The 23,688-nt window shown below is 48.7% G+C and overlaps 8 protein-coding genes across 8 annotated transcripts; 3 read left to right on the top strand and 5 right to left on the bottom strand.

The window, feature by feature from the left end:
* Positions 1 to 393: 393 nt before the first annotated feature.
* Positions 394 to 2,094, top strand: ACHE_51093A (uncharacterized protein; the record flags this gene model as incomplete). Its single annotated transcript, XM_043280882.1, has 6 exons — positions 394 to 781; positions 843 to 1,049; positions 1,114 to 1,446; positions 1,505 to 1,674; positions 1,736 to 1,954; positions 2,008 to 2,094. 6 exons carry the CDS (start codon positions 394 to 396, stop codon positions 2,092 to 2,094), a joined length of 1,404 nt encoding a protein of 467 aa, XP_043138417.1.
* A 177-nt stretch (positions 2,095 to 2,271) lies between these two features.
* Positions 2,272 to 3,465, bottom strand: ACHE_51092S (MBL fold metallo-hydrolase; the record flags this gene model as incomplete). The annotated part of the gene is made up of 5 exons (XM_043280881.1): positions 2,272 to 2,561; positions 2,618 to 2,867; positions 2,915 to 2,970; positions 3,042 to 3,189; positions 3,256 to 3,465. 5 exons carry the CDS (start codon positions 3,463 to 3,465, stop codon positions 2,272 to 2,274), a joined length of 954 nt encoding a protein of 317 aa, XP_043138416.1.
* Positions 3,466 to 4,341: 876 nt separating this feature from the next.
* On the bottom strand, positions 4,342 to 5,472 carry ACHE_51091S (uncharacterized protein; the record flags this gene model as incomplete). The annotated part of the gene is made up of 1 exon (XM_043280880.1): positions 4,342 to 5,472. The coding sequence occupies one exon, from the start codon at positions 5,470 to 5,472 to the stop codon at positions 4,342 to 4,344; it is 1,131 nt and encodes a 376-aa protein (XP_043138415.1).
* Positions 5,473 to 5,723: 251 nt separating this feature from the next.
* On the bottom strand, positions 5,724 to 6,325 carry ACHE_51090S (uncharacterized protein; the record flags this gene model as incomplete). The annotated part of the gene is made up of 3 exons (XM_043280879.1): positions 5,724 to 5,775; positions 5,836 to 5,935; positions 6,040 to 6,325. The coding sequence occupies 3 exons, from the start codon at positions 6,323 to 6,325 to the stop codon at positions 5,724 to 5,726; spliced, it is 438 nt and encodes a 145-aa protein (XP_043138414.1).
* Positions 6,326 to 8,620: 2,295 nt separating this feature from the next.
* On the top strand, positions 8,621 to 9,354 carry ACHE_51089A (uncharacterized protein; the record flags this gene model as incomplete). The annotated part of the gene is made up of 3 exons (XM_043280878.1): positions 8,621 to 8,769; positions 8,821 to 9,213; positions 9,288 to 9,354. The coding sequence occupies 3 exons, from the start codon at positions 8,621 to 8,623 to the stop codon at positions 9,352 to 9,354; spliced, it is 609 nt and encodes a 202-aa protein (XP_043138413.1).
* Positions 9,355 to 10,350: 996 nt separating this feature from the next.
* ACHE_51088S (Zn(II)2Cys6 transcription factor) lies at positions 10,351 to 12,857 on the bottom strand (the record flags this gene model as incomplete). The annotated part of the gene is made up of 8 exons (XM_043280877.1): positions 10,351 to 10,889; positions 10,955 to 11,135; positions 11,197 to 11,372; positions 11,428 to 11,689; positions 11,756 to 12,306; positions 12,362 to 12,576; positions 12,630 to 12,752; positions 12,805 to 12,857. The coding sequence occupies 8 exons, from the start codon at positions 12,855 to 12,857 to the stop codon at positions 10,351 to 10,353; spliced, it is 2,100 nt and encodes a 699-aa protein (XP_043138412.1).
* Positions 12,858 to 13,798: 941 nt separating this feature from the next.
* ACHE_51087A (NAD-dependent succinate-semialdehyde dehydrogenase) lies at positions 13,799 to 15,341 on the top strand (the record flags this gene model as incomplete). The annotated part of the gene is made up of 2 exons (XM_043280876.1): positions 13,799 to 15,165; positions 15,221 to 15,341. The coding sequence occupies 2 exons, from the start codon at positions 13,799 to 13,801 to the stop codon at positions 15,339 to 15,341; spliced, it is 1,488 nt and encodes a 495-aa protein (XP_043138411.1).
* Positions 15,342 to 18,002: 2,661 nt separating this feature from the next.
* ACHE_51086S (putative R3H domain protein) lies at positions 18,003 to 19,829 on the bottom strand (the record flags this gene model as incomplete). The annotated part of the gene is made up of 4 exons (XM_043280874.1): positions 18,003 to 18,028; positions 18,127 to 18,825; positions 18,883 to 19,426; positions 19,488 to 19,829. The coding sequence occupies 4 exons, from the start codon at positions 19,827 to 19,829 to the stop codon at positions 18,003 to 18,005; spliced, it is 1,611 nt and encodes a 536-aa protein (XP_043138410.1).
* Positions 19,830 to 23,688: the final 3,859 nt, after the last annotated feature.

The raw sequence follows: 23,688 nt of genomic DNA, 5'->3' as shown, positions 1-23,688 counted from the left end.
GTGCCTCTAGCTCGTGTTTTTGGGGCTAATATTTCGGGCGGGTACCAGCTGTCGTATATTTCTATACCCCGCGAGCAAAATTGAATTTCTATTTTTCCATACTATCTTGTATTGGTGAATTAAGACATTGCATATGTCATCAACATCATCTCCCTCAAAGAATCAAACACCACGGTAAACCGGCTTTCTTTTGCTTTCCGGTAATTGCCATATTGGTTCGGATCTCCGAGACGCGGGGGTTTGTCCCACCTATCATGGAATGGTCGACCAGGGATACGCATAGTTGACGCATGATTTCGTGAGAATCCAACATAAAGTCTGTGAACGCCAGGGGGGTGTGTCAACTACTATCCAACATCTCAAGTTCCATCTTTCTACGGCTGCTCAGATAAAATGCCTGAAGCAGGCAATCTTGAAGCCGAACTCTCAGCGCTGCAGTTGCTGCTACGTCCCGATGAGATAATAACCCCGGATTCAGCGGATTACCAGCCGAGCATCCAGACGTGGGCGTCTCAGAAACAACTGAACCCTCGACTTGTAGTTCGGCCCACCTCTGTCGAATCTCTGAGTAAGGTAGTCGCCTACCTATATTCCACGGATCTGGAGATTGCGATTTATGGGCATGGTTTCATGTCATCCTCTTCAAAGGATGCTCTCATCAATACAACCGCTTTGAATGATTTCCACTTCGACAAACACTCCGAGTTGCTGACCATTGGCGCGGGTCAGACTTGGGAAGAGGTTTTCCGGAAACTGGGAGAAGTCGCGCCGGATTATGGGGGTAAGAATCTCCTGCGTTCGTCGAATTTTATAATGTACCAAGACTGACAAGCTTTGCGAAGTCGTGGGGGCCCGCACTCCCTGTGTAGGTGTAGGAGGTACCATCATGAGCGGAGGCTTTTCGTGGCTCTCCGCCGAGTATGGATGTATCTCCGACCCAGCCAATATGCTGGATGCCAAAGTTGTGAAGTATGACGGTTCAATTGTCTGGGCCTCTTCGGAACCGGAGCTATTATGGGCGCTCCGTCGGGGTGGAGGTGGCTTTGGTGGTAAGGGACCCTAGAACCAGAGTCATGTTTCGTAACTCAAGTCATACTAACCTACGGCATGTAGTGGTAGCTCAGGTTGTACTCCGAGTATTTCGATACCCGCAGAACATCTGGGCCGGCCCGATTATGATCCCCCGTGAGAAGCTACAGGTGGTAGCGGAAGGCATTGCACAGTTCACCTCCAAAACGATTGATCCAAAGGTCACCATGTTTCTGTATGTCGTCAAGAAACAAATGTTGGACTCTATTGGGGCAGAGTCAGATATGCTGCTAATTCATGCGTTCGATGCTCATGGTGAAGCCCATGGCCGGGCCAGCTTCAAATGGGCGCTGGACATCCCCGGAGCGGTTGACCAAACCAAGATAACTAACCTGATAGGGGTCGCTAACTTGCAAGGTGGGGCCATCCATCTCTCGAATAGATACACTGAGAGCGAGACTAATAGCTTCCATAGATAAGGTGCTTACAGTTAAAGGTTCGATGACACAGTTCTGGGCACCTTTAATGCTACGCGAAGTCACCAAAGACACTATAATCAATGCCATAGAATGGTCTGAAGACATAGAACGCCTCGACCAATCGCTCGGCGACTGTACCTTTCTCATCTTCGAGTTACTGAGTTCGGTAAGCAAAACGCCGACATACTCCCACGTTGAATTTCAGCTCATCCATATCTCTGTTCAAGCGCGACCCAGCGGGATCGACAGCGAGCTGTGCATGGCCAAGACCTATCGGGACAAAGCATATCCTGCTCATTGCCACTGGAAGTCCTTCTACCGCTGGGAAAGACAAAGAACATCTTGCGCGAGCTCTCGCTATTCATGCAGCTTCTAAAATCTTAGGTGAAGATGCCGAGAAGCATTATCTACCGAATGGCTTCGAGGATTTTCATGATCCAAAGAAGGTAATGTTGTTTTCACTCCAGCTGCATGTTCGAGTTTCTCATCCAGGTGACAGATCTGGGGTTCCCATTTCTCGCGGCTTCAGGATTTGAGGAGGCAGTACGACCCCCGTAACAAATTCAAGGGGGCTATCAGTGCATAAGGATGATAAAGCTTCGGACTGGATGATATTTGCAGCCCTGTATGACCAAAGAACATGGATTTGGGGAATATGTCGAGGAGAGTCTCTCGGACAAATCAATTCCGTGCTCATGCACCTTTTGACGTAGGACTATAATTTGAACCTGATAAACCCAATAACTTTCTCCCAGAAAACCGCCTACAAAGTATACTTGCTCCCCGAAAAACAAGGAACCAAACAATCTGGCAGATCCCTCGCAATACGACACTTGAACCTCCAGCCCGTGCAATGTCCCGCAAGCAGAACCTTAGGCTCGAACCGTTTCAAATCTTCCATTGTAGCATTCAATTTAGCGTCTTCCGCATCGGCAAGATGATACCCACCAACAACTGAGTACAAGGAGCTTCCGTTGCCCAGCTTTATGGCATCGTGGCAGGTGTTGACGATACCTGCGTGGCCGCAGCCGGTGAAGACTACGAGGCCTTTGTCTGAATAGCATGAACGTGTCAGAAATTGAGATTTTTGACAGGGTAGTCGGACGTACTTTTGAGATTACACATAATATACCGCTCTTCCATGATCCAAGTGTCCTCTTCCCAATGCCCAGTAGACGGATTGAACCACACTCCCCCATATATACCGTCTTCGTACGTAGTCTGGCGAGGAATCTCCCCAGAGATGAGGAAAAGGTCATCCAAGACAGTATGAGGCTGGTCACTTTTCAACAAAGTCGCCCCGGCAGTCTCCAATTCTTCAAATGAGGGATCAGCCTCAAGGGAGATCGGGCGATCTGCCTGGACGCCACGAAAGGCTGGCGGTTTGGGTGGACATCCATGACTACCTGCTTGTCACCATCATTGCTCTTCTTGATCAGTTCGATTGCTTTGGTTAGACTGCCTGTTGATTTGGTATCAGCGATATGATATGTGGAGGAATTTTAATGATAAGGAAGGACAACTTGTACTCACCTGAGTGATCTCGGTGGTAATGGGATAGGGCAATATGTTCAATATCGTCGATCTCCGTTCGGAGGCGATGGGTATTTCTCTCCCAGACCTCGCCTTCGGGACCCGCATCGAACAAGAGATAGTGCTTCTTATCACCCTTAGTTGTGTTCTATGCCTCATTAGTCCACAACATAAACAAGGAAGAAAGCAAGACATGAAGAGAAAAGAGACATACAAGAAGCAAAGAAATTCCATGAGCTGCACAGAAAAAATTATCCATGCACATTTCCATAGTTGCTCCACCAAGCTCCGAGCTCAATGGCGTAAGGGGAATGCCCATAAACCGACTTGCTACCTTCACGGCAGCATTGGGGCTTGGGGATATGGGGTTGAGTTCGTCATTGACGATCACATGGATGTCAAGATTATCGATTTCGGCTAACATGTTTATTTGGTGAACAGAAGGGTGAATTATGGTAGGATTCACATCTGGCACAGGTTCTATATCATGGAATTAGGTCATATGCAACATCATTAATAATGAAAGATGGTTCAAGGCACTAGGTGGGATACCGGCAGCCGCTATGCCTCTTTGACTCGGCAGCCGATTGTTTACGGGAATACCTAAAGCCTGAGATGTCTTAACTTCGAAAGCCGGCTAGACTGCTTGTGTGGACATCGCCAGACAATTTGTGGGTTCGAACCTTGCCTGACCTTACGCCCATAAAACTTGTCTATACCAAGTATCTATCTCTCGCAGGTTTTCCCCCGATCTTGGGCGGGGGTTTTTCCCTGCGAAACAAACAGGTAAATGCTAAAAAAAGCACCTCCCGCGAGCCCAACCCAGGTGGTCTCGACATTACTTAAGTATCCTCCCTCGCGGTAGGTGCCTTTTTTTTTTTTTTTTTGATTTTTATACTAGATGGTAGCTTAGCTAGAAGACAGGCAGTTCCGATCTGCCCGTCATATGTCCCACACCGGGACCAGGGTTCTTTTACTTCCAAGGCTCCAAGGATGCGTGGAAAGACCCGACTCTCGACGTTAAATAGATACATACATGTATGAACCCCATGGAAGCCGCCGAACGGCGACCAGACTTAGATGCCCGGCCGAAAAGGGCTCGTACTAGGCAGTTGATACTAAAGAGGACTGAGCCATACTGATAACAAGGCAATAACAACATCGTAACTGGCATCAATTCTTTTATACGCTAAGGTATCCATTAAAATATAACGCTCCACCCCTGGGTATCCAGCACTTAAAACACAAGTACAACGGCCTCGCCGCAACTTTTCTGTTTTCTTTTTCTGTCTTGAAAACTCTACAGAGACTGTTTCCCCCTAGTCTCGATCGGCAACAAGCACATAGCAACAAACGAAACCAACAACAATGCACCAGATGCATAAATCGGAGCCGACGCATTAGAACCCCCATAGATGGCAATAATCGGCGCACAAAGGCCAGCGATCCGGTTCAGACAGCTAGCGATACCAGTGCCGGTTCCACGGTTCGGCGCGGGGAAGACTTCAGGTGTGTATGCATATAGCACACCGTACATCATCATCTGGAAGAAGGATTCGAGGGCTGAGCAGACGAGTTGCGCGTTGGGATCTTGGGAGGCTGTGAAGCAGAAGAGGAGGACACCGGTGATGAGAGTGGAGATGGCGAGGGTTCCCTTTCGGCCGATATACTTGAGGTCGACGGTGAAGTAGGCGACCATGGGGCCGGGGATACCGCAGACGGCGGTGATGGCATAGTTGCGGTAGGTTTCGTAGACGGAGGATGACGTGCTTAGGTATTGGGGCAGGAAGGCGTTGAACAGGGTGTAGCCCATTCCGATGGTGGTCCACAGGAACCAGATGATGATGGTTGTGATTCCGAGTCTCTTTGTCCTGAAAAGAGGGATAACCTGCTCGTACGAGAACTTGGAAAGAGACCGCTTGAGAATCTCCGTGTAGGAAAGCTTCTGGTCTGAAACTTCTTCAGGGTATCCACCAATTTCATTCAGAACCTCGTCCGTGAGCCAGGTCTGAGTCTTGTTCTTGTAGGCAATACCCTGCACTGCGGTGACAGCCTCATCCTGGCGACCTCTGGACACAAGGAACTTGGGCGACTCATACAACGTGAAGAGGAAGAAACGCGCAAGGAACATGGCGAACGTAATAGCACCCAAAGACAAGACCAGATATCTCCATCCCCAGTTGTTGGCCTTGGTACAAGGCTCGTTTTCAGGGCACGAATAATTCACGATGAATGCCCAGGCAAGTAAACTGGAAATCAGGGTGCCTATCGACCAGAACAGAGCCATGGAACTCAGCAGGGCTCCTGAGGCGAAGGGCAGGAATTCCAGGAAGATGGCTGCATCAACGGGCAGGTTACCACCAACACCCAAACCAAGGCAGGCGAAGAGAGCACACACGCTGTACGTTGTTAGAATGGATGCTGTAGTCATGAAAGTACGTCAACTTACGCGATCCAGTTAGGAGCACCACCGGAAGCGAGTCCAAAAACACCGCAGAGGAGCAGAGTTATGTTGAAGGCAGGACGACGGCCAATCGCGTCAGAGGCCAGACCCCAGAACGAGGCGCCAACAATTAGTCCGACGAAAAGGGAGCATGTTGTAAAGCGAACATAGGAAGAATCAACGTTGAATTCAGCGGACAGTGAGTTCAGCGTTAATGCCACACCCTGCATGTTTTAGTTTCACAGCCGCTGGAACAGTAACCAATCGGGAAATCTCACCTGTAGCCAGAGGCTGTAAGGGACATGTGGTTAGTATCGCATCTCCTCTTTTCTTTTCATATGGGGCACTCACTTGTCGGCAACCCAGCCAAATCCACAGAGAACGAATAGCTCCCATTGGTACCGGCCCATACCAATGTCCTGAATGGCTCTGTTGATAACTTTTGCCTTCCCTGTATGATGGTCAGCATACCGGAGCAAAGGGGAAACGACGCATGAGGTCATCGCAAGCAGTGTTGCTCTGCATCCGAGCACAAGACAAGGCAAGCGAACGTACGATCATAGGCAGTGTCCAAACCCGAGGCGGCAATGTCAGATTCGACTTCCGCGCGAAGGGCTTCGAGAGTCAGGGAGCCGCTTTGGGGCACAGGACTGGCTCCTTTCTCTTCCGAAGACATTGTGGTTAGCTTGTTGCTATTCGCTTCGTTATCCGGTTCCTTTTCCTTTTCTGCATTGGGGATCGGTTGTTGAGCTGCTGGGGCATCGGCAAGCGGCATCACGACGCCGGGGAAATTCCGCCGGTCTCGTGAGCTGAAGAAAGCGGTCCAGTCCCAGTGACCCATGGTGATGGTGTGTCGCAAATGGGCGGCTTTGGTTTTCAAATTGGCGCAACGGATCCGTATCTCAATGGGCGAATGTGAATTACGAGGTTTTGCGTTGGGCGGCTAGGTCTACCTAAGCCTTTGGGATGGTCGTGATTGAAAATTCCTATAACCTATATCGTGAAAACCGGGCAAAAGTATCGCAGGGACGTAATATTCCGGCAGTCCGTAGATTTGGCGCAATGGCTGCTGAGGTCTTATCGGGGAGAGTCAAAATTCGGAGGCACTCGGTTTGGCGCACACGGAAGTTGTCTTTCGGGCTTGCGATGGATTGAACGGCGCAGGTTTCGGAAAATGGGAGTTGGCGCAACGGGTGTCAAAAAAAGGCGATAATTGCTGCTACTCCAATCGGCACTGAAGTAGGACCTGCAGAATCCGGACCAAGTTCGGGACCGTTATAGTGTTGTGCCTATAGAAAAGACAAAGAAATGGAGAATAAACGGTAACAATGTTGCTTGATATGCAGTTGACAAGTATCGACCGGAATTGAGAATTAGCAGCACAGCTGACAGTTCTAATTCCTCGTGTAAGAATAATGCGCTCGGTGGATGGCCGTCGGGACCTGTATATAAGTGAATTTGGACAGAAAACGTACCTCGACAAAAAATAGAACCCTAAGACAAACGAGAATTGAAAGTGCGGAGGAGAGAGACCGGGTTTGGGCGAGGCTGTTTGGATATATAAGAGAGTGCCAATGCGCGTAAAAAGTTTTTTTCGTTTAAATCACTGAAAATGGTTTAACCGTGTGCCTCGTATCGCTGGATATGAAGTCATAATTTTAGCCATATCGGGAAGGTAGTCGGAGACCATCTGTCACCGAAACCGGAAACCCGTCAGCACGCGATGTATACAGAGTACAATGGAGACAGATCCTGGATACCGAAGATTCTATACAGAAAGCTAAGAAGTCGACTCTGTCATACTCCATTGTACCTAATAATTTCAGACGTTGAAGATAGCAGACAGCGCGATGCGATCCGCCGAGTGCGAGATTATCGGCGGGAGGGAAAAAAAAAAAAAAAAGCCGGTCTCAGCCGAAGGTCTGTGCTCGGCATACGTACAAATGCTCCGTGCTTCTACAGCGTCCGTATCTTGAAATCCTTCGGCCGGCCTTTTGCTTCAGTGTGCAGAGTTGGTCAGGGGTTGTGGTAGCTGTTAAGTACTTGTATGCCGATAAACACAGGCCATTCCGGAGCACACCGACTCGGCACAAGTACATTATGCGCGCTGTACTCCATACTCTGGGTGGCCTGTTGTCCCTTCGTATTCTTGGTCGAGAATACGGAGGAGAGATAACCGGTCATTATCATTCGAATTTAATACGCTTCTTAGTAATTATGAAGGCTTTCTGACGGAAGCTAAACCATCGGATGGATCCCGAGGGGGCCGAACTGGGCACTCCGTGCGCGTGCGTGTGTGCTCTACATACTGTGCAGGCTCCATACCACCGACATGCTGTCGAGTCAGTAATCCGGGGTAATGTTTCAGAAATTCTACGAGTGTTTTCGTCTATATTGTTCATGGAACAGTAATACTAGGAACAAACAATGGTGGAAATGGCCGCTGGCCCCGAGGACGAGTGCTAGGTAGGTACATTAGCAGAGGCATTGAATCTATAATCGGTGTTCGAATGAATCAAAGAAGCTACCGATGACATTGTGCGCACATAAAGAGACGCCGAGTATGGATATGCAACACGTATAGCATCATAATAACGAATGTTTTCTCTGTAATAAATTGAACGCATCCCGATTTCCCTGCACATTTACTGAAATCTAGTCGCACGCAGGCTAAATTCTATGTTTCGGCAGCGGTGATTATTGGAACGACGTTCACTGTTTGCCTTATACATATGTCATGCGTTCCCGCATTGGCTCTTCAGTTCTAAGCCCCGGTTCTCACCCAAAAATCAATGTATTTATTATCTTCCAACGTATTAGACCCTACGCCAGCATCGCAATATATCGATAACATAGTGCCGATATGGTCATTCTTGTTGTACCTTAGCGAATTCACTCACGTACCCCCAGCATTCCCAAAAACCACAATTTCACCCAGAGAGTGGTATGTTACCAGCGTATGTTGCACTAGAGAAGCCTCACAACATCATGTACAACAAAGGCAAACATTCTGTTCAAGTTGCACGACGAGCCAGCTTCAGAAGATCTACGAGCCTACTCTGAAAGATTAGAGGAAGGTTCTTCTATTTGGGTCATCGGCGCAAATGAAGCTCATTTTCAGAACTGTGGAACGAGAATGTCATTACAAGACACCCATCTCCGGTATCTACTTGAGGAACGGCGGTGGCCGGTCTCGAGGGTTGCTATGTGGAGGGCGATGGCGACGCATGCATTTGCCGTGTTGGAGCTTTTTCAGGAGTTTGGGTGGATTATTAATGAGCCAGTGTCGGTGATCCAGTGTTCGATATTAAGGTAGCGTCTCTAACCTTGTCTTAGGGACCATGAACGAAAGTGCACGATTGCCAATGGAAGCAGAAAGGTTGTCAGCAGCGAAAAGCGCGTGCGGTGGTGCCTCACCGACGGTGCAGACCCCAACTCCCATAACGTCGGGAAAAACATTGACGTGCTCAGCCATGTTGGTGAATATGCCGTTATCCCAGTACTAGAGCTCTTAGCCGCACATGGTGGTGAGTTCCGGTGTAGCAACGCCGCCTTACACTGCGCCGCGCATGGTAGCGTAGGCTACAGCACGGAGGAGGAGCCCATCAAGATCCTTGCGTGGCTACTGTTGAAAACCGGGATTAATATGAACCAACGGAAACACGAGTTCTCGGGCATGGAGTCGTGGAGGAGGGAGATGATGAAGACGGCGCTGCATTGCACGGTTGGGTCCGATGCACTTGGTTGTGTGCGGTCTCTGTTGGAGATGGGGCTGACGCTGGATTGAGAGATCTTTATAATAGGGCCGTGAGGGATCTTGCGGTGGAAAAGGGGTCTGATGAGGCTGTGAAGATTTTGGATGGGCACTAAATATCTGTATGTGTCCGTTTATTATTATTGTGCCTAACGGCTTTGTGTGAAGAAGACTGATGACAACTCTTATAGATGGGGGAGCGAGACACATCTCTAAAATCTTCCACAGGCATGCGGTCAGGCCATAAGCCCGAGCAAGCAGAGCTTGCCCCGCTGCAGATTCAGCTCGTGCGTCGACCTTTTATTGCCAATCAACTGGCTGCCGTGGACAGGACAGCTGGAAGATTCGTGACGTGTTTTATCACATCAGATTGCCACCTCCAGATCCCTTGTGCAGCAGCTGAGGTACATAGCATTCTGGGGCAAGGGGGGCGCCGAAAAGGTAGTCGAGAAATGGGTTCCGGTGGAAACAATCTATCAGCACTGGGGGTGCTACGGGCACGTGTGGAAGATCTGATCCGAAATGGTGCAGTCCGTTTACTCCATCAGCGTGCGTGCTTTCTGAAACCTGATATTGCCCAAGTCGCGTACCTGAGCCTCCAGTTTCTTCAATGTCGATCGACAGCGGGGCTTACTTGTACATGAAGCCACCCGGGAGAATTCTGTTAGACCAAGAAGGGGCACTATATCTCAATGATGCCCGGTAGGTTTTGAACTTGAATACCAGGGAAAAGATTTTCAATTAAAAATTGACTCCGTACTCTAAGTACTTGATACTCGGTACATAGTAGGACAGTTCTGGCGGTGGGGGGATGTTAGCCGACTATGGACCAATTAGGGTATTGCGGTAGAGGAGCTGAATGAGTGATTGACCCAATCAGTCGGGTTTTCAGGCCACTCGATTGCCATGCTATGCCGATTGTTTGGCCAATACAAAGCAGATATTGTGTTTCTGGGAATAGTGAGAGCAGTCGAAGAGACGAACTAGGAGGTCCTGAGAGGAGCTCATACGTTGTTATGGTTTGGTGTGGAATTTTGAATTAGCGTCTCACGTATGTACTGGACTATGTATAATCGAGCCCTTTAAATACTACAAGGAATAAACCATCGGTATCATCCTTCCCAGCTCTGCGCTGGATCCAGAATCCCAAAGTTATCGTCAATACCGTCTACAATCGAGAGAAACTCATAAGACGATATCCCAATGCTCTCGAGAAACTCGACATCGCTCGTATCCTGCGGAAGCAGGCCCGACGGTAATCGAGAATCTCCGGGCATGCAGTGCGCGGATGTCTGGGGATCAGTTGCAGTTGCAGTTGCAAAATCCTCCCCTCCTTGACGGCCATTATCATTGTTGTTATAACCAGTACTGGCGCTGATGACACTCTGCTCGGGACTGGATAATGTCAAGGCTTGAAGACCTTGCTGTTCGATCCGCGTAGCAAGCTGCTGGAAAAGAGATTCTATCTGCGTTAACTCCATCTTCCGGACTTCTGCCAGTTTGTTTCCCTTGCATATCATCTCATCCAAAATTGAGTGTGCATTATGACTGCCCGTCTCGCCGTCAGCAACACGCGGAAAGAGCGTCCTTGTCATCGTCAGGTATATAGCGGCGCCGTATGTAAACTCTAGCTCAAATGGTAGGAACACCTCTGGACGGGTTAGGCTTCACACTTGACCAGCATGTTGATGAGAGAAAAAGGAATAATTGACGCACCAAGAAGACTATCCTCATCAGAAAGTATCTGAAGTGTTTTGGCTGCTGATTTTATTCCGGTATTAATTAACGCCTTGGTGGGAGCCAGGAAGCTCTGCCAGTCCTCTTCTCCATGATCCAATTTTTCGAGTCGTTCCTTTAGAATTGATAGGAGAAGGGGGCGCGTAGCGACAATGACACACTGAGTCGAGTATATCGTTAGCATAATGAAAGTATGACTGTCACAATTTTTCTTTACGAACCTGGTGATATGACAAAGTTATATGGCGCGTCCCTCGAGGCATTGTGTCCACTGAATTCTGGAACTTGAGATGAATAATCTTCTCAATTTCCTGGGCATGGCCGGCCATTGTATGCAGAATAGATCGTGTCTGTTCCAGGAATATTCCCAGCTGTGTTCTTTCGGTCTTGTATATTGCTGGGGAGTAAGTAGTCAGACATGTCACGATATGAAAGAGAAATGGTCCACTAACTCGCCAGAATTGTCGAGAGCATTTGTGAGAGCTTGACTTGAAGATTGAGAGCTGTGTCTTGCTGTGATGGGTCGACTAGAGTAGTTATATCGCAATCGTGCGTTGTCATTGGGATTCCTACAGAGGATGAAAAATGCCGGTCCATGATGTATAATGTCCACCAAAGATTGCGACACCTCGTCAAGGTTCTTGAACCAAGTTCTTGTTCAGGTAGTTGAGTATGCAATCCTCCCAACTGTGCTATGCGTATTGCTTGACCGACCTAACCAAAATTGACTCGTTAGCCGGGAGAAAAATGTGATATAAGTGTATGCGAGTTCCTGCCTACATAGACATGCCCCGACTCCCTATGATCAATCGAATACAGATATAACCCCATCATCGCAAGCACCTCAATAGCCAGCAAACTATCGCCCCACAACGATGCAAGATCCGGCATTAGGGATGTCGCGCGCACGAAGAATTTTGAACCAGGAGGATCCTTAGTGTTTCTTGATGACCGTGACAGGAACGCATTTCCGAACGCCAAAACCAGAAGGAATTGCACAAACCACAGGCGGCATTCGCTAGCTTTTGTGGCTGCATCACCACAATAGAATTCACGGACATGACTCACAAATGCCTCATCGTCATCAAAGAATCGATATATTTGGCCGAGATGGAACTTGACTGTGTTGAAAAGATAGAGAGCCTGATCGATTGATGGTAGGCCGTTTATATCAGGTGATTCATTTGGTGCAGCGGGTCTCCATTGCAAGGCGTATACGTCGCCTTCCAAAAAGCCGAGGCTCTTGTTAAGAGGTTCAAGACCAAGTTTCTCTGTTATCATGACCTTGAGTCGTGCAGTGAGCGACCATAGCGAAGAGGGAGCAAGCCAAACTATATCACAATGTCAGCTATAAAATTCAGGATAGAGCTACCACCATTGGCTTACTCCAATTGCGATTGTTGTCACGAGCATCCTTAACAATTCTCGAAGGAAGGCTGAACGGACTTGTCCAGATACTCCTTGTATGGTCGATCGACTGATGCTGTGGTTGCTCAGCCGAAGGGCAAACATCCTCTGGACAGGTACTTTCAGATGGAGTCCTAACAGCAAATGTATGCTGCTGCTGAAGTCTAGCCTGGCTCTGCAGTTCCTGGAAATATCTAGCTTCCTGTTAGGGTAAAGCAATACTTGGCAACACTCGCGACTGGCGGACCTCTCTGCTACCATGACCTTGTTCCCCGCTTCCACAAACCTGCACTTCATGACCCGTCGTCGACAATTTGTGCATGGTTCCTCGCCGGAACACTTGATCTTACTCTGCCGACAGGCAACGCATCTGTCATGTGTTATCAGTTTCAGTCCGATCCATGAGATTTGGGTGACTTTACGCGTTTTGCGTCCGTCTCAGCTTCCGAGGATTTGCTTTGGAGTTTGTTGACATATTGGAATGAGTTGTTTACCAATAGCTCCTGCATCCGTGGATTGTTCTGTATTGTGCCGATAGAGGTACTGGTCAAGAGTAAGAAGAGCATCGCCATCCCAGAGCGTCATGTGCATACCCCGCACATAGCACTTGTATCCGGGACTTGTGGAGACTCGTATCTGATAAACAAAAGGGGAAAAGACGACGCATTGCTTATCGAAGCGATAAACATAAGTACAAGGAATTGAAAGGGCTATCAAAAGCAACAGATAAGCTCCCTCGTCGCTAGGCCGATCACCTTTGCTGGTGCAAATGAAGGGGTAAGGTCTGTCACACTTGCTGCTGGCCACCCGCAACCTCAATGCTTTCTGCAGAGGTTTCTCCGTACTATGCTACTGCATATCAAACCAGAATACAGATTATATCGTCCCATACACCCATGTTTTTGGGATCGATCTGGGCGAAGTTTGTCCTTTCCAATCGGCATCGCTAGGGCAGAGCTGTACCCAACATTGTACGGAGGATGTTTGAGATGTTATATTCATATCCGTCATCTCCTTTGCTGGTGCACCGACCTCATAATACTTATAGTTTGATTGAGCACCAATCATTGCACGGTCGTACTTTGCGACTGTTTACCCCGCAGGATTATAAAGAACAGAATGAAACCGACCCCGCGCGATCCCATAGACGATAAACACCATGCTTTTCATGTTGACAGATGAATACCGGGTGCCTTTCCGATCCTTGTATTTTGCGGGGAAGCTTGACTTGAGAAATGTTTGACGCTGATTAGTGCCCAAGCTTGCATTGTGCATCCAAAGCAGGGAATCGGGAAAGTCTCGGAGTGACTTTCTGAATCCGCGAGAGTGTACCGTACTAATAATATAAGAGTCTCCAAAAAGCCGCTTGGATAATCCTCTTCAACTGAATCGTGAGAATATTGGGCAATTGCGACTATGGCACAATCCTTTGCATCTACCTTGCGAGACCCTAGTCTCTTCGTCGAAAAGTCCTATATCAACGGTCAATGGATATCATCCACTTCAACATTCAACATCACGAACCCGGCTACAGAGACCCTCATCGGAACCTGCCCCGAATCAACCATCGACGATCTAAACCATGCAATCCGCGCCGCGTCCAACGCATTCCCAACTTGGCGAACCCTCTCAGGCCGCCAACGCGGGCGCATCCTCCGGAAACTCTTCGACCTCCTAGTCGAGAACAAGATTGACCTGGGCCGGATTATCACAGCCGAAAATGGGAAAGCAAAGGCAGATGCAGAAGGGGAAGTACTATTCTCAGCCAGCTTCTTTGAGTGGTTTGCAGAGGAGGCTCCTCGGGTTTATGGCGATGTTATTCCTCATAGCAATGCGACTAGCCGGACGCATGTTATCAAAGAGCCCATTGGTGTGTGCGGGTTGATTACGCCTTGGAATTTTCCCATGGCGATGGGTGCGAGGAAGGTCGCAGCTGCACTGGCGGCGGGTTGTACAGTAGTTCTCAAGTCGGATGGACTTACGCCATTTTCCTTGAATTCTTTGGCTGTACTGGGTGAACGCGCGGGTATGCCAAAGGGTGTACTGAATGTCGTGACAGCACTGAACAATACCCCACAGCTAGGTCTAGCACTTTGTCAGTCAGACACTGTTAAGAAGATATCCTTTACTGGATCCACAAGAGTCGGAAAGCTCCTGATGCAGCAATCTAGCAGCACACTGAAGAAGTTGAGTTTTGAACTGGGGGGTAATGCCCCGTTTATTGTGTTCGATGATGCAGATTTGGAGGTGGCAGTTTCCAGTGCACTCGCCAGCAAGTTCAAGGTAACTGGTCAGACGTGCGTGTGCGCAAACCGGATCTATCTGCAAGAAGGGATCTATGATCGATTCTGTCAAAGGCTAGTCAAGGAAGTCAAGAAGTTCCATGTCGGTAATGGCGCAGAGGATACCGTCACTCATGGACCCATGACAAATGGGGTCAGCAAGGTCAAGGAGCACATTCAAGATGCTGTCAGCAAGAATGCGAAGGTTCTCCTTGGAGGAAGCCAGCTGCCTTCGCTTGGAAAGAACTTCCATGAACTAACCATCTTGGGCGATGTCGACGATACCATGAGAATAAGCACCGAGGAAACATTTGGCCCTATTGCCGCATTGTACAAATTCTCAACCGAAGATGAAGTTATCAACAGGGCCAACAGCTGCGATGTTGGTCTCGCATCCTATGTCATGACAAATGATTTGGCTCGATCGCACCGGGTTACTGAAAGGTTGCAATTCGGAATGGTGGCGTTAAACACAGGTGTAATTTCAGATGCTGCAGCCCCGTAAGTTTATATCTTCCCGTTATGATATTCCGGTGGACTGACTTTTTCTGTACAGATTCGGAGGAGTCAAGCACTCCGGCATGGGTCGTGAGGGTAGCAAGTATGGTCTGGATGAATATGTCAATATCAAAATGGTTGTTACCGGCGGCATCAACACCGTATACACACGGTTGTAAATAAATAGGCGCAATACTTGCCTTCTGGCCTGAGGCAGTTGCAGTGACATTGATGTGAAGCTCACGACAGATCTATGACGGCCGTAACGTGCCTGATAGGTCAGGCAAGGGTAGAATAAAAAGAATTAAAACTCTGTCTTTCTTCCTCTCCACCACTCACACGACCGCTCTCCAGTCTGAGTTATCCAACAAGATGAACGTCATTTCAACCCTCGTCGGCACACTTTGTGCCGTGATCTTGGGTGTGACCTGTGCGGTCCTCCAGAAGCAAATACGGCAGACCTTTTTCGTCCCGATGGAGCGTTATCTATACCGACAAAATTCCACTTACCGATTGCCAGTCATACGAGCCCTACACAGATATCTAACTCCCCCGGAGGAAAAGAAACGTCAAATGGAACTCATCAAGTCTCGGGATGCAAACGTCTACAGATTCAGAGTTACTGTGCAGAGAGAACTGTGGCTCTTGGAAAACGTTGCAATAATGGAGAGAAGAAGGGCACAGGCCGGCGGTACCTTGAGCAGATATGACGAGACCTTAGTGAGACAAGATAACAGAAGGCTTCAAGAGGTCAGAACAGCTTTCGACCACATTGCACGAAAAAAACTTGAAATAGACGCACAATGGGTTTCGGGTTCCTGGACCCTCGAGGTCTTGGAGAGACCGCAGGAGGCAAAATGGGAGCGAGATCAGGCAGCCTGTAAATCCGGGTTTGGCTGCTGCGCACGCGATTGTGGATGCTGTACACGGCCCCGTAGGAGTTGTGATGGACAGCTCCAGGATTTGTTTCCGGATATGAAGACACACTGTACCTCTAACTGCGGCTGTTGCATGCGGTGGAGAAACTCCTATCGGTCTGAAAAGGAGGATTAGAAGCACTGTGGTTACGAACTTGTTACTTGAAGCTCTTGATTCCGTATGAATGAAAAAGATTGCTATTCTATCATGCTGCAACTGTGTACGCTTAAAGTTTCAGGTGGTGCATGCACCTCATCTCTCCATGATAGATGAAAGTGTTCAGGTCATAAATAAGACTTACTAAATCGCCTAGATGATCAGTAACTCAGAAAAACCTCCAACGGACGTGCCTGCATTACGAAATGTTTGAGAAGTTATTTAGCTACCAGGAACGACCTTGAGCAGTACTGATATTGCTGTCTATGGCACCTGTTACAAACACTGGTTCTTCCTCATCCACTGTGGCCGGTTGAAACACCACACTTGGTTTGATCAGTGTCGGATCGTCCTCCGCCGCTGCGCCTGGGGTGTGATTGCAGGTAACAGAAAGGGAGTTTGAAGAGTAAATTAGAAGAATGTCGAGACCACATGCAATGCGTATTTTCTTCCTCGTACGTTATGGGCATCATATGGCATACTCGGAGGGATGACGTGCCCTAATGCCAGGCGATATGTTCATGCAGCGAATCCATGGGAACAAGATCAGACAAGCACGTTTACGCTCAATTTGAGCGAGGTGCTAAAAAAGCATCACTAAATAATACTAAAGATATTTCGGGCCGTGGAAGAGAATCCAAGAAACGAAGGAAGATGAGAGAAATAAGGATAAGAAGGTTACTGGTTGTCGCACAGGCCGGCTTGAATGTCTATAAGAGAGATGACGATATAGCCGCTCTGATAGAGGGAGACATACTAGAGTCATTATTATTGCATTGGACCAGTAATCACGAAATGGAAAGACATTGGATACATCCACCCGAACAATCTATCCGCAGAAATGAGCAAAACTCACCCTGCAGAAGACCCCGGAAATCCATGAAGCAATTAAGAGTACAGGTTTGTAAATGGACACACACAGACAGACACAAAACAAGAAAGGCAAATGAAAGAAATGCAAATCGGTCCCATACATAAAAAAGAAGAAAAGAAGAAATAGACGAAAGATAAATATGCAAAAAATAAATGCTGTATGTCATCTCGGCCATTGTCACAAGCACATCAGGGGAAAGCGACCAACAACCGTTTCTTTTTGTCGTATATCCTTGCAGCAGCAGTTGGGTTCCCGGCGTAATCGACAGTAAATGGGACGTTTCAGCATGCAAAGGCGCCCGCGTCTCAGAAGGAAAACAAAGTGCGATTGTTGAATTAGAAGATTTTTTGGTTGTTTTCTGGGATGTTTTGGATTCGCGCAAGAGGAATAGAAAGAAAAGAAAAGAAAAAAACGAGTCAATCCAAACAGCGTGTCTGCTGGGCTGCCCCAGGGATATGAAAAGAAATGAAGAAAAGATTCACGTCTAAAACTTGGCTAGATCAGAGGACAAATAAATAGTAATAAGGTCTTTCTTTTTTGGTTGGTCGGCTCTCTTGATTGTCATCTCGTCATCCCTTCATCGAATCGTAAGCCAGTAATCGCAAAACAGGATCAGGCCTCATGATATAAAGCGTCAAATGGGTCGTTTTGCGGCGAAAAGAAAAAAAGAAGCAATTCTGACAAGTCCCGTTAATCGGTTCGAACGTCGCGAAAACATCGATTAAAAACAGAAAACAAAAAACGTATAGGGCGTGCATGCGTGCGTTGCTTTTTTCCTTTCGTTTATTCGACAATGATTTCCACTCCGGAGTTGGTCCGCAACTCGTCGCTGGCCCGGGACTGATGACCGTTCTGACGTCCAAAACCGGGACCCTTTTCAGGGGTGGGCCCTCTAGGCTGCCGGATGGGCATGCGCTCCTGCGACTGACTGTCAAATCCAAGTCCGATCGACCGATTGCTACCAATGGCACCAGCGCTGGAAGGCTGGGACTCTGGCTGCTCCCAAGAGAACATACCCCTCAAACGTCTGGGGCTGGAATTGGTCGCACCAATTCCAGTACCCAGGGACAAGCTGCTCAAGCTGTTGACCAACAGGCTGTCATCCCGCTGCATACCCAAAGACGAACCGGAGGGCGCGGGGGTGAGGGTCGGGGTGTTGGAGGCTCCGCTAGTGGCGCCATCGTACTGCGGAAGGCGTGCGCCGTTGGTTTGCAACGCCGCGGGGAAGCTGGCCGACGAAGGGACGGGCGACGGGGTGTAGGAGCGCAGGTCCGCAAAGGACTTGGCGGCGCGCAGGTTCTGTGCGTTTCCAAAGTTCCCTGGCGAGTCCAAAACACCCAGGAATCCCGACGCCTGGCTTCGAAGGCTACCGTAAGGGGGCGGTCCATCGTTACGAGACTCGCTGAAGTCGATCGTTGCTGCGCGGTTCAACCCCCGACGGGCGGTTTCGGGAGGCTGGACGGCGGTAGGGATAGAGGACAGGGGTGGGCTCACATTCGAGCCCGGCATGACCTTGAACACCTGCACCTGACGCTGTTCCCCAGAGCCACGCGAAGCATGGCCCAAACCCATGTTATGAGCAAGCGTATGCACCGTACGACGATGAACCGGGGTCAAATTGACGGGGAAGAGGACACTGTCACGACTGGCATCTTCCTTGAAGAGCAAGAGTTGGGAATAGTATGAAAGAGTCATGCTATCATTGAGATCGACCTCTATAGAAAGGACAGATGGTTAGTTGCAAACTTTGGCAAGGACAGGGGTAAAGGTACCAAGCTTCTGACCACGCTGCGAAACTGGCGACGGGGAGGTCGCCGGCATGTGCGATGTGAGGGAAGACATGGAGCTCTGGGTCTGCAACTGCGACGTGGGCAGAGGGCGGTGCTGCTCTTCGAGTTGGCCGCGACGCTCCCGCTTCTCCCGCTCGATCCGTTCACGCTCCTGGAGCGGCAGCATCTTCTTGTACTCGACCCGCAATTTCCGGCCCTGGAGTTCGAAGTGGTTGAGGACTTCGATTACGGTAGCCGTTTCTTCGGCAGAGGTGAAGTTGGCAAAAGCTAAACCACGGAAAACACCATTGTCAAAGTGGTAGTTGAAGGCGTAGGGCAAGGGGAGGTTCAACTCGGTCATCAACTGCACCAACTGTTCTTTCTTGACGGCGAACGGAATGTTCTTGATGACGATGGCGGTGGGGATCAATTCATCATCTACTTCCGAAGTTGAAGTGTCTGGGCGCAATGCACTGTTCTGGAGCGGACTGGGACCTAGACTAGAGGAAAAGGGGCTCGCGATGCCGGGTTGTTGATCCAACCAGGTCTAGAATTGCCAGGTTAGTTCTCCCGTGATCCCAGAAAAGAAAGGTGAGAGAAGAACGTACCGTAGGAAGACCTGCTCTACCACCGCGAGTGGTAGACTTCAAGCTGCTCGAGGCAGACCGGATGCCTCCCAGAGCCTGAGGATTGGCAAACCCATTGGGGTTCCAAGTCTGCGAACCACCCAGATCGTAAGCGTAGGAGTTGTTCAGCGCCGGGTTGAGACGCTCAAGACGAGCGGTGTCATAACGAGCCATGGGGTCTTCGTAGAGGTTGACGGGCATGGGACCGTAGGCATCGAACTGACGCGAGGGTTGACGGTGCAAGGTCTGTGGGTGACGCTGGGAGCCGGGGGAACGGGCAGAAGGATTGTCGTGATACATATCCTGCGATTGTTGATAACTCATAGCGGGCTGTAAAATACCGATTCTTCACTCTATACTCGCAACAAGAGGGGGGTTATATCGATATCCCGGGAAGGTAGTTAGGATTGAGTGGAAGGGAGAAATGGGGGTCAAAATCAGATCCCAACAGCGTTTTCGAACGGGGGCTACCTAAACATAGGAGCGACCGTAATCGGAGGAGATTCGAAGATCAATTCCCACTCCAGCGAAAGGAGTTTGTATTGGAGGGAATGGGAGAGAGTCGGAAAAGAAGAGTAGACGGTCAAGAGAGGACAACGCGCCTGGTTCACGGGGTGACGAATTGTGCGGGAATTCGACACCGGAAAAAACGGGCTCCCGACAAGAAAGTGTCCAAATATCAAATATGCCAGGACAATAATAATGCAACGGTATTCGTGAGGGATTCGGTCATGAAATTTTTGGTGTCGTGATCCTCAGCGTTATTCGTCTGGTTTTCCTTTTTCTTTTTTTCCTTTTTGTCCCAAGGGAGAATTATAGGGGAGGAGGGGACCAGGAGGGAACAACCACCGTCCCAATCAACTCGAGACTTTAAGGCGATTGTCTCGGAGACGAACAATGCGTAGAACAACAGAAGAGAAATAAAAATGAAAAAATAAGGGGGGAAAAGAAGAAAAAGAAAGAGAGCAGGTGAGAACAAACAGAGAGAGTGTGAGTGAAGAAGAGAGGAAAGGGAATCCGATGGGGAAAAAGCACGCGGCAGCAGAAAACCCGGCCGACCGCTTTCTTTCCGCCTTGACAGCGTCAATATATGAAGATTATACTCTGTATCAAGAGAAAAAGAGAGAGGGGGGGATAAATAGAAAAAGCAACGAGATCGGACGCAATATTAGCCTTATTACAGGAGGATGGGAGTGATGCCGCAGATGTATTATGGCAGACCCTCCGATTCGGACACCGGCAGCAACGGAAATATCAAGATAGAGAAGAATTGAAGAATGGAATGACGGGAGATAGATGAGCAAAAAAACCGGACAGAGAAATAGAGATCCTAGAATGGAGATGCTAGGTATGCAGGGGTACAAGTATAGAATGTGAGGAATTGGAACAAGATAACAACCAAGAGAGAGCAGAAAGACAAACAGACAGAATCACAAAAAAAAGATACCCTTCAACGGCTCCAGCTCTTCTTAAAGTATCAATGAATGGTCGCTCCTGAACAGACAGCTTGAGCATTGCTATTAATTGCACGATCCTCGTCTCCGTTGCCCCTGGACCCTCTTCGACTTGCTATCAGGGTGATTATTTCTCTGCCTTCTGCCAGAGATCCTCTCTGTGTACGGAAGAGCTACAGTATCTTCCGTTGCTATTCTCATGATTATTGCTTTTTTATTAGGAGGATCAGGAACAGTTCCATAGTCCATGTCCATGTCCATGCTGGTGACACTGCAACTGTGCAGCGGAGGATCTAGATAGATGGATCTCTTCTAGAATGTTATTACTATGGGGCGGTACTATTTGATTACCGTCCTGGTTCTCCTTTATTTTGTCTAACAAAAGTTCTGCTGTTCATGTCTCCGGTACGGATACAGAGCACTCTCCATGAATCCATCGGGCACACGTCAACGTACGGGCTCTCATCTGCTCCGTACATACAGAGCAGTGAGAACACTCGCCCTCACCTCTATGTCACCGTACATCCGGAGGTACTTGTACAAAATTACCGACGCAAAAAGAACACCGTACCTCCTCCGTTCAGCATCCCCCATCTCCGTACATACTCCGTGATCAACATTGCGGGAATCCGGATCGCACCTCTGCCTCGACGCTATTCAATCCCGGTTCCTGAATGACGGTTCCCATCCCGTCCTCTCGAAAACTTCCAACGCATCGTTAGTGTCTCCAGCGACAACCATCTCATTACCTCCGATAGGACAGGATAGGGACCACCCCCCCAAGGCCCGCTGCACAGTGGATAATCCCAATCCGCACCAATATCGATGATTGGAACATGGGAAAGCCGAACCTTTGCCCTTAGTGTTCTAGTGTCTCCGCGGAACTACGGAGCGCAGACATAGTTTCGTTTTTTGTCTTTTCCCAAGACCCGGCAAAAAGGCGCAGCTACAATACCGTGCAGTAAACTACGGGAAACAGCCACGAGCGGCTTATTTTGTTTCCTTCTGTTCGGGGGTATGAGCTTTCTCTCTCCAAGACGATCCGGTGGCTGCTGGTCTGGGCTGGTCTGGTCTGGTCCTGGTCGGATGAGAGTCGGGATTTTATTGATTTGAGATTATTATTATCGAATGGCTGACTGTTTCAGCGTCCGGATATGCAACGAGTGCAGGGAACGGAGGCAACAAGCCAGTAGATATGTCTGTCTGCGTGTATGCTGTCTCTGCATATTCGGTCTCAGCCCGGGATATTAATAGCCAGATATACGAGTAAACTGCACTCGGGCAGTGATATGATGCCATATATTTGATACGCCAGATGACAGGCAACACTCTGACAATGTGTGTGTGTACTGTACTTTGGAAGTACGGTATGCCCCTATTCCCAGGGGATGTCGATAATAATATTCCATGATCCGTCAAAACCAAAAGGAATATAATACGACATTACCGCCGCCGTAATGCCGGAAACGCACTAAACCCGATTAGTCTGGTAACGCCCCATTGGTGGCAAGTCACAATATCGTCCAGTGCAGTCTGTCTCATAATTCAGAAGGCAAAACCAAAAACAGTGACTATTTTAAATTCCATACCGGCTTCATTCTCGATCATTGGTAAGTACGAAAAACCCAGAAACCCAGAACTAGAAAGTGGACAACGGCATGGGCGATCCGCCGCCATAGAACATTCTTAGTTCGTTCCCGCCAGGTACCGTCATTACCATACATTCCAGGGGTTCATTCCATCTAGTTTCTACGACACTTGGCTCTGCTCATACGTACTGAGATTGCGAAGTAGGTTACAAGTATATGAACCGCTAATAAAATGAGCACTCTGTTGTACCCCGTATAATTACTCAAACATCATGGCAAAATATAAACACCCCTGTACGGCGTACTCCGTGGCCACTCGCCACTATGCAGGCAAGCCCTGACTTGCATTTCAGCTGGTCTCGCATACCTCAAGAACAGGACCGACCATTTTGATTTGAATGGATGCTTTGCCTCATGCAAGGATTTTCTTTGTTCATGTACTTGTCCTGGATTTACCGATCTTCATTGGCAGGCTTGCCAGAAATACGGGCTTGATTAGCGATGACTGCGGCCACAACAAACTAGACCCCACCAAATGATCAGATCATGGCTGCTGCATTGCTTTCTTGGAGCGATGCGTGTTTGGTAGACTTTGTTTCAGTCCTTCTGATACTGGCTGCCTGGACTTGTACCATATCCAACAGCAATGGTTCTTGGATTCGAGGCGTGCATGACGCACCATTGCAGCTCTATGTGGTTGTTTATGTATTGCAAGGAATCAGACCAAATCCGCGAGATAGTCGCACAATCAGCAACCCATCTAGATCACCTATCAACGCCATATACAGAGTAGATATATATACCTCTCTTTGGAGGGAGCTTATCACCCCATTTCTAATGCCCAGAACTTTCACGTTCCCTCGCGCCGTTCGAGTAGAATGATCCTTGTCCCACTTGATCAGTATCACCCTCTGGATAGTCCCACAGGTCCCCTTAAGCCAGATCTCCACGATGGAATATAGCTGCTCGCGAGCTTTTACTCCAACCATTCCCTACCACAAGTGTAGGAAGTTGTAAGCCCATCTGGGGTGATTGTCCCATCAAGCTCTTTCTTTGATTTGTCATATGGAGGTTCAACAAAATCATGTCCTTGAAAAAAAGAGAGCAGCCGTACCAAATAAATAGAATCGAAGAGGAACA

Source organism: Aspergillus chevalieri, chromosome 5 (genome assembly GCF_016861735.1).
Source record: "Aspergillus chevalieri M1 DNA, chromosome 5, nearly complete sequence".
NCBI classification, from domain to species: Eukaryota; Fungi; Ascomycota; class Eurotiomycetes; order Eurotiales; family Aspergillaceae; genus Aspergillus; species Aspergillus chevalieri.
Note: the sequence above shows the minus strand (reverse complement) of the source record. Positions and strands in the feature narration are given on the sequence as shown.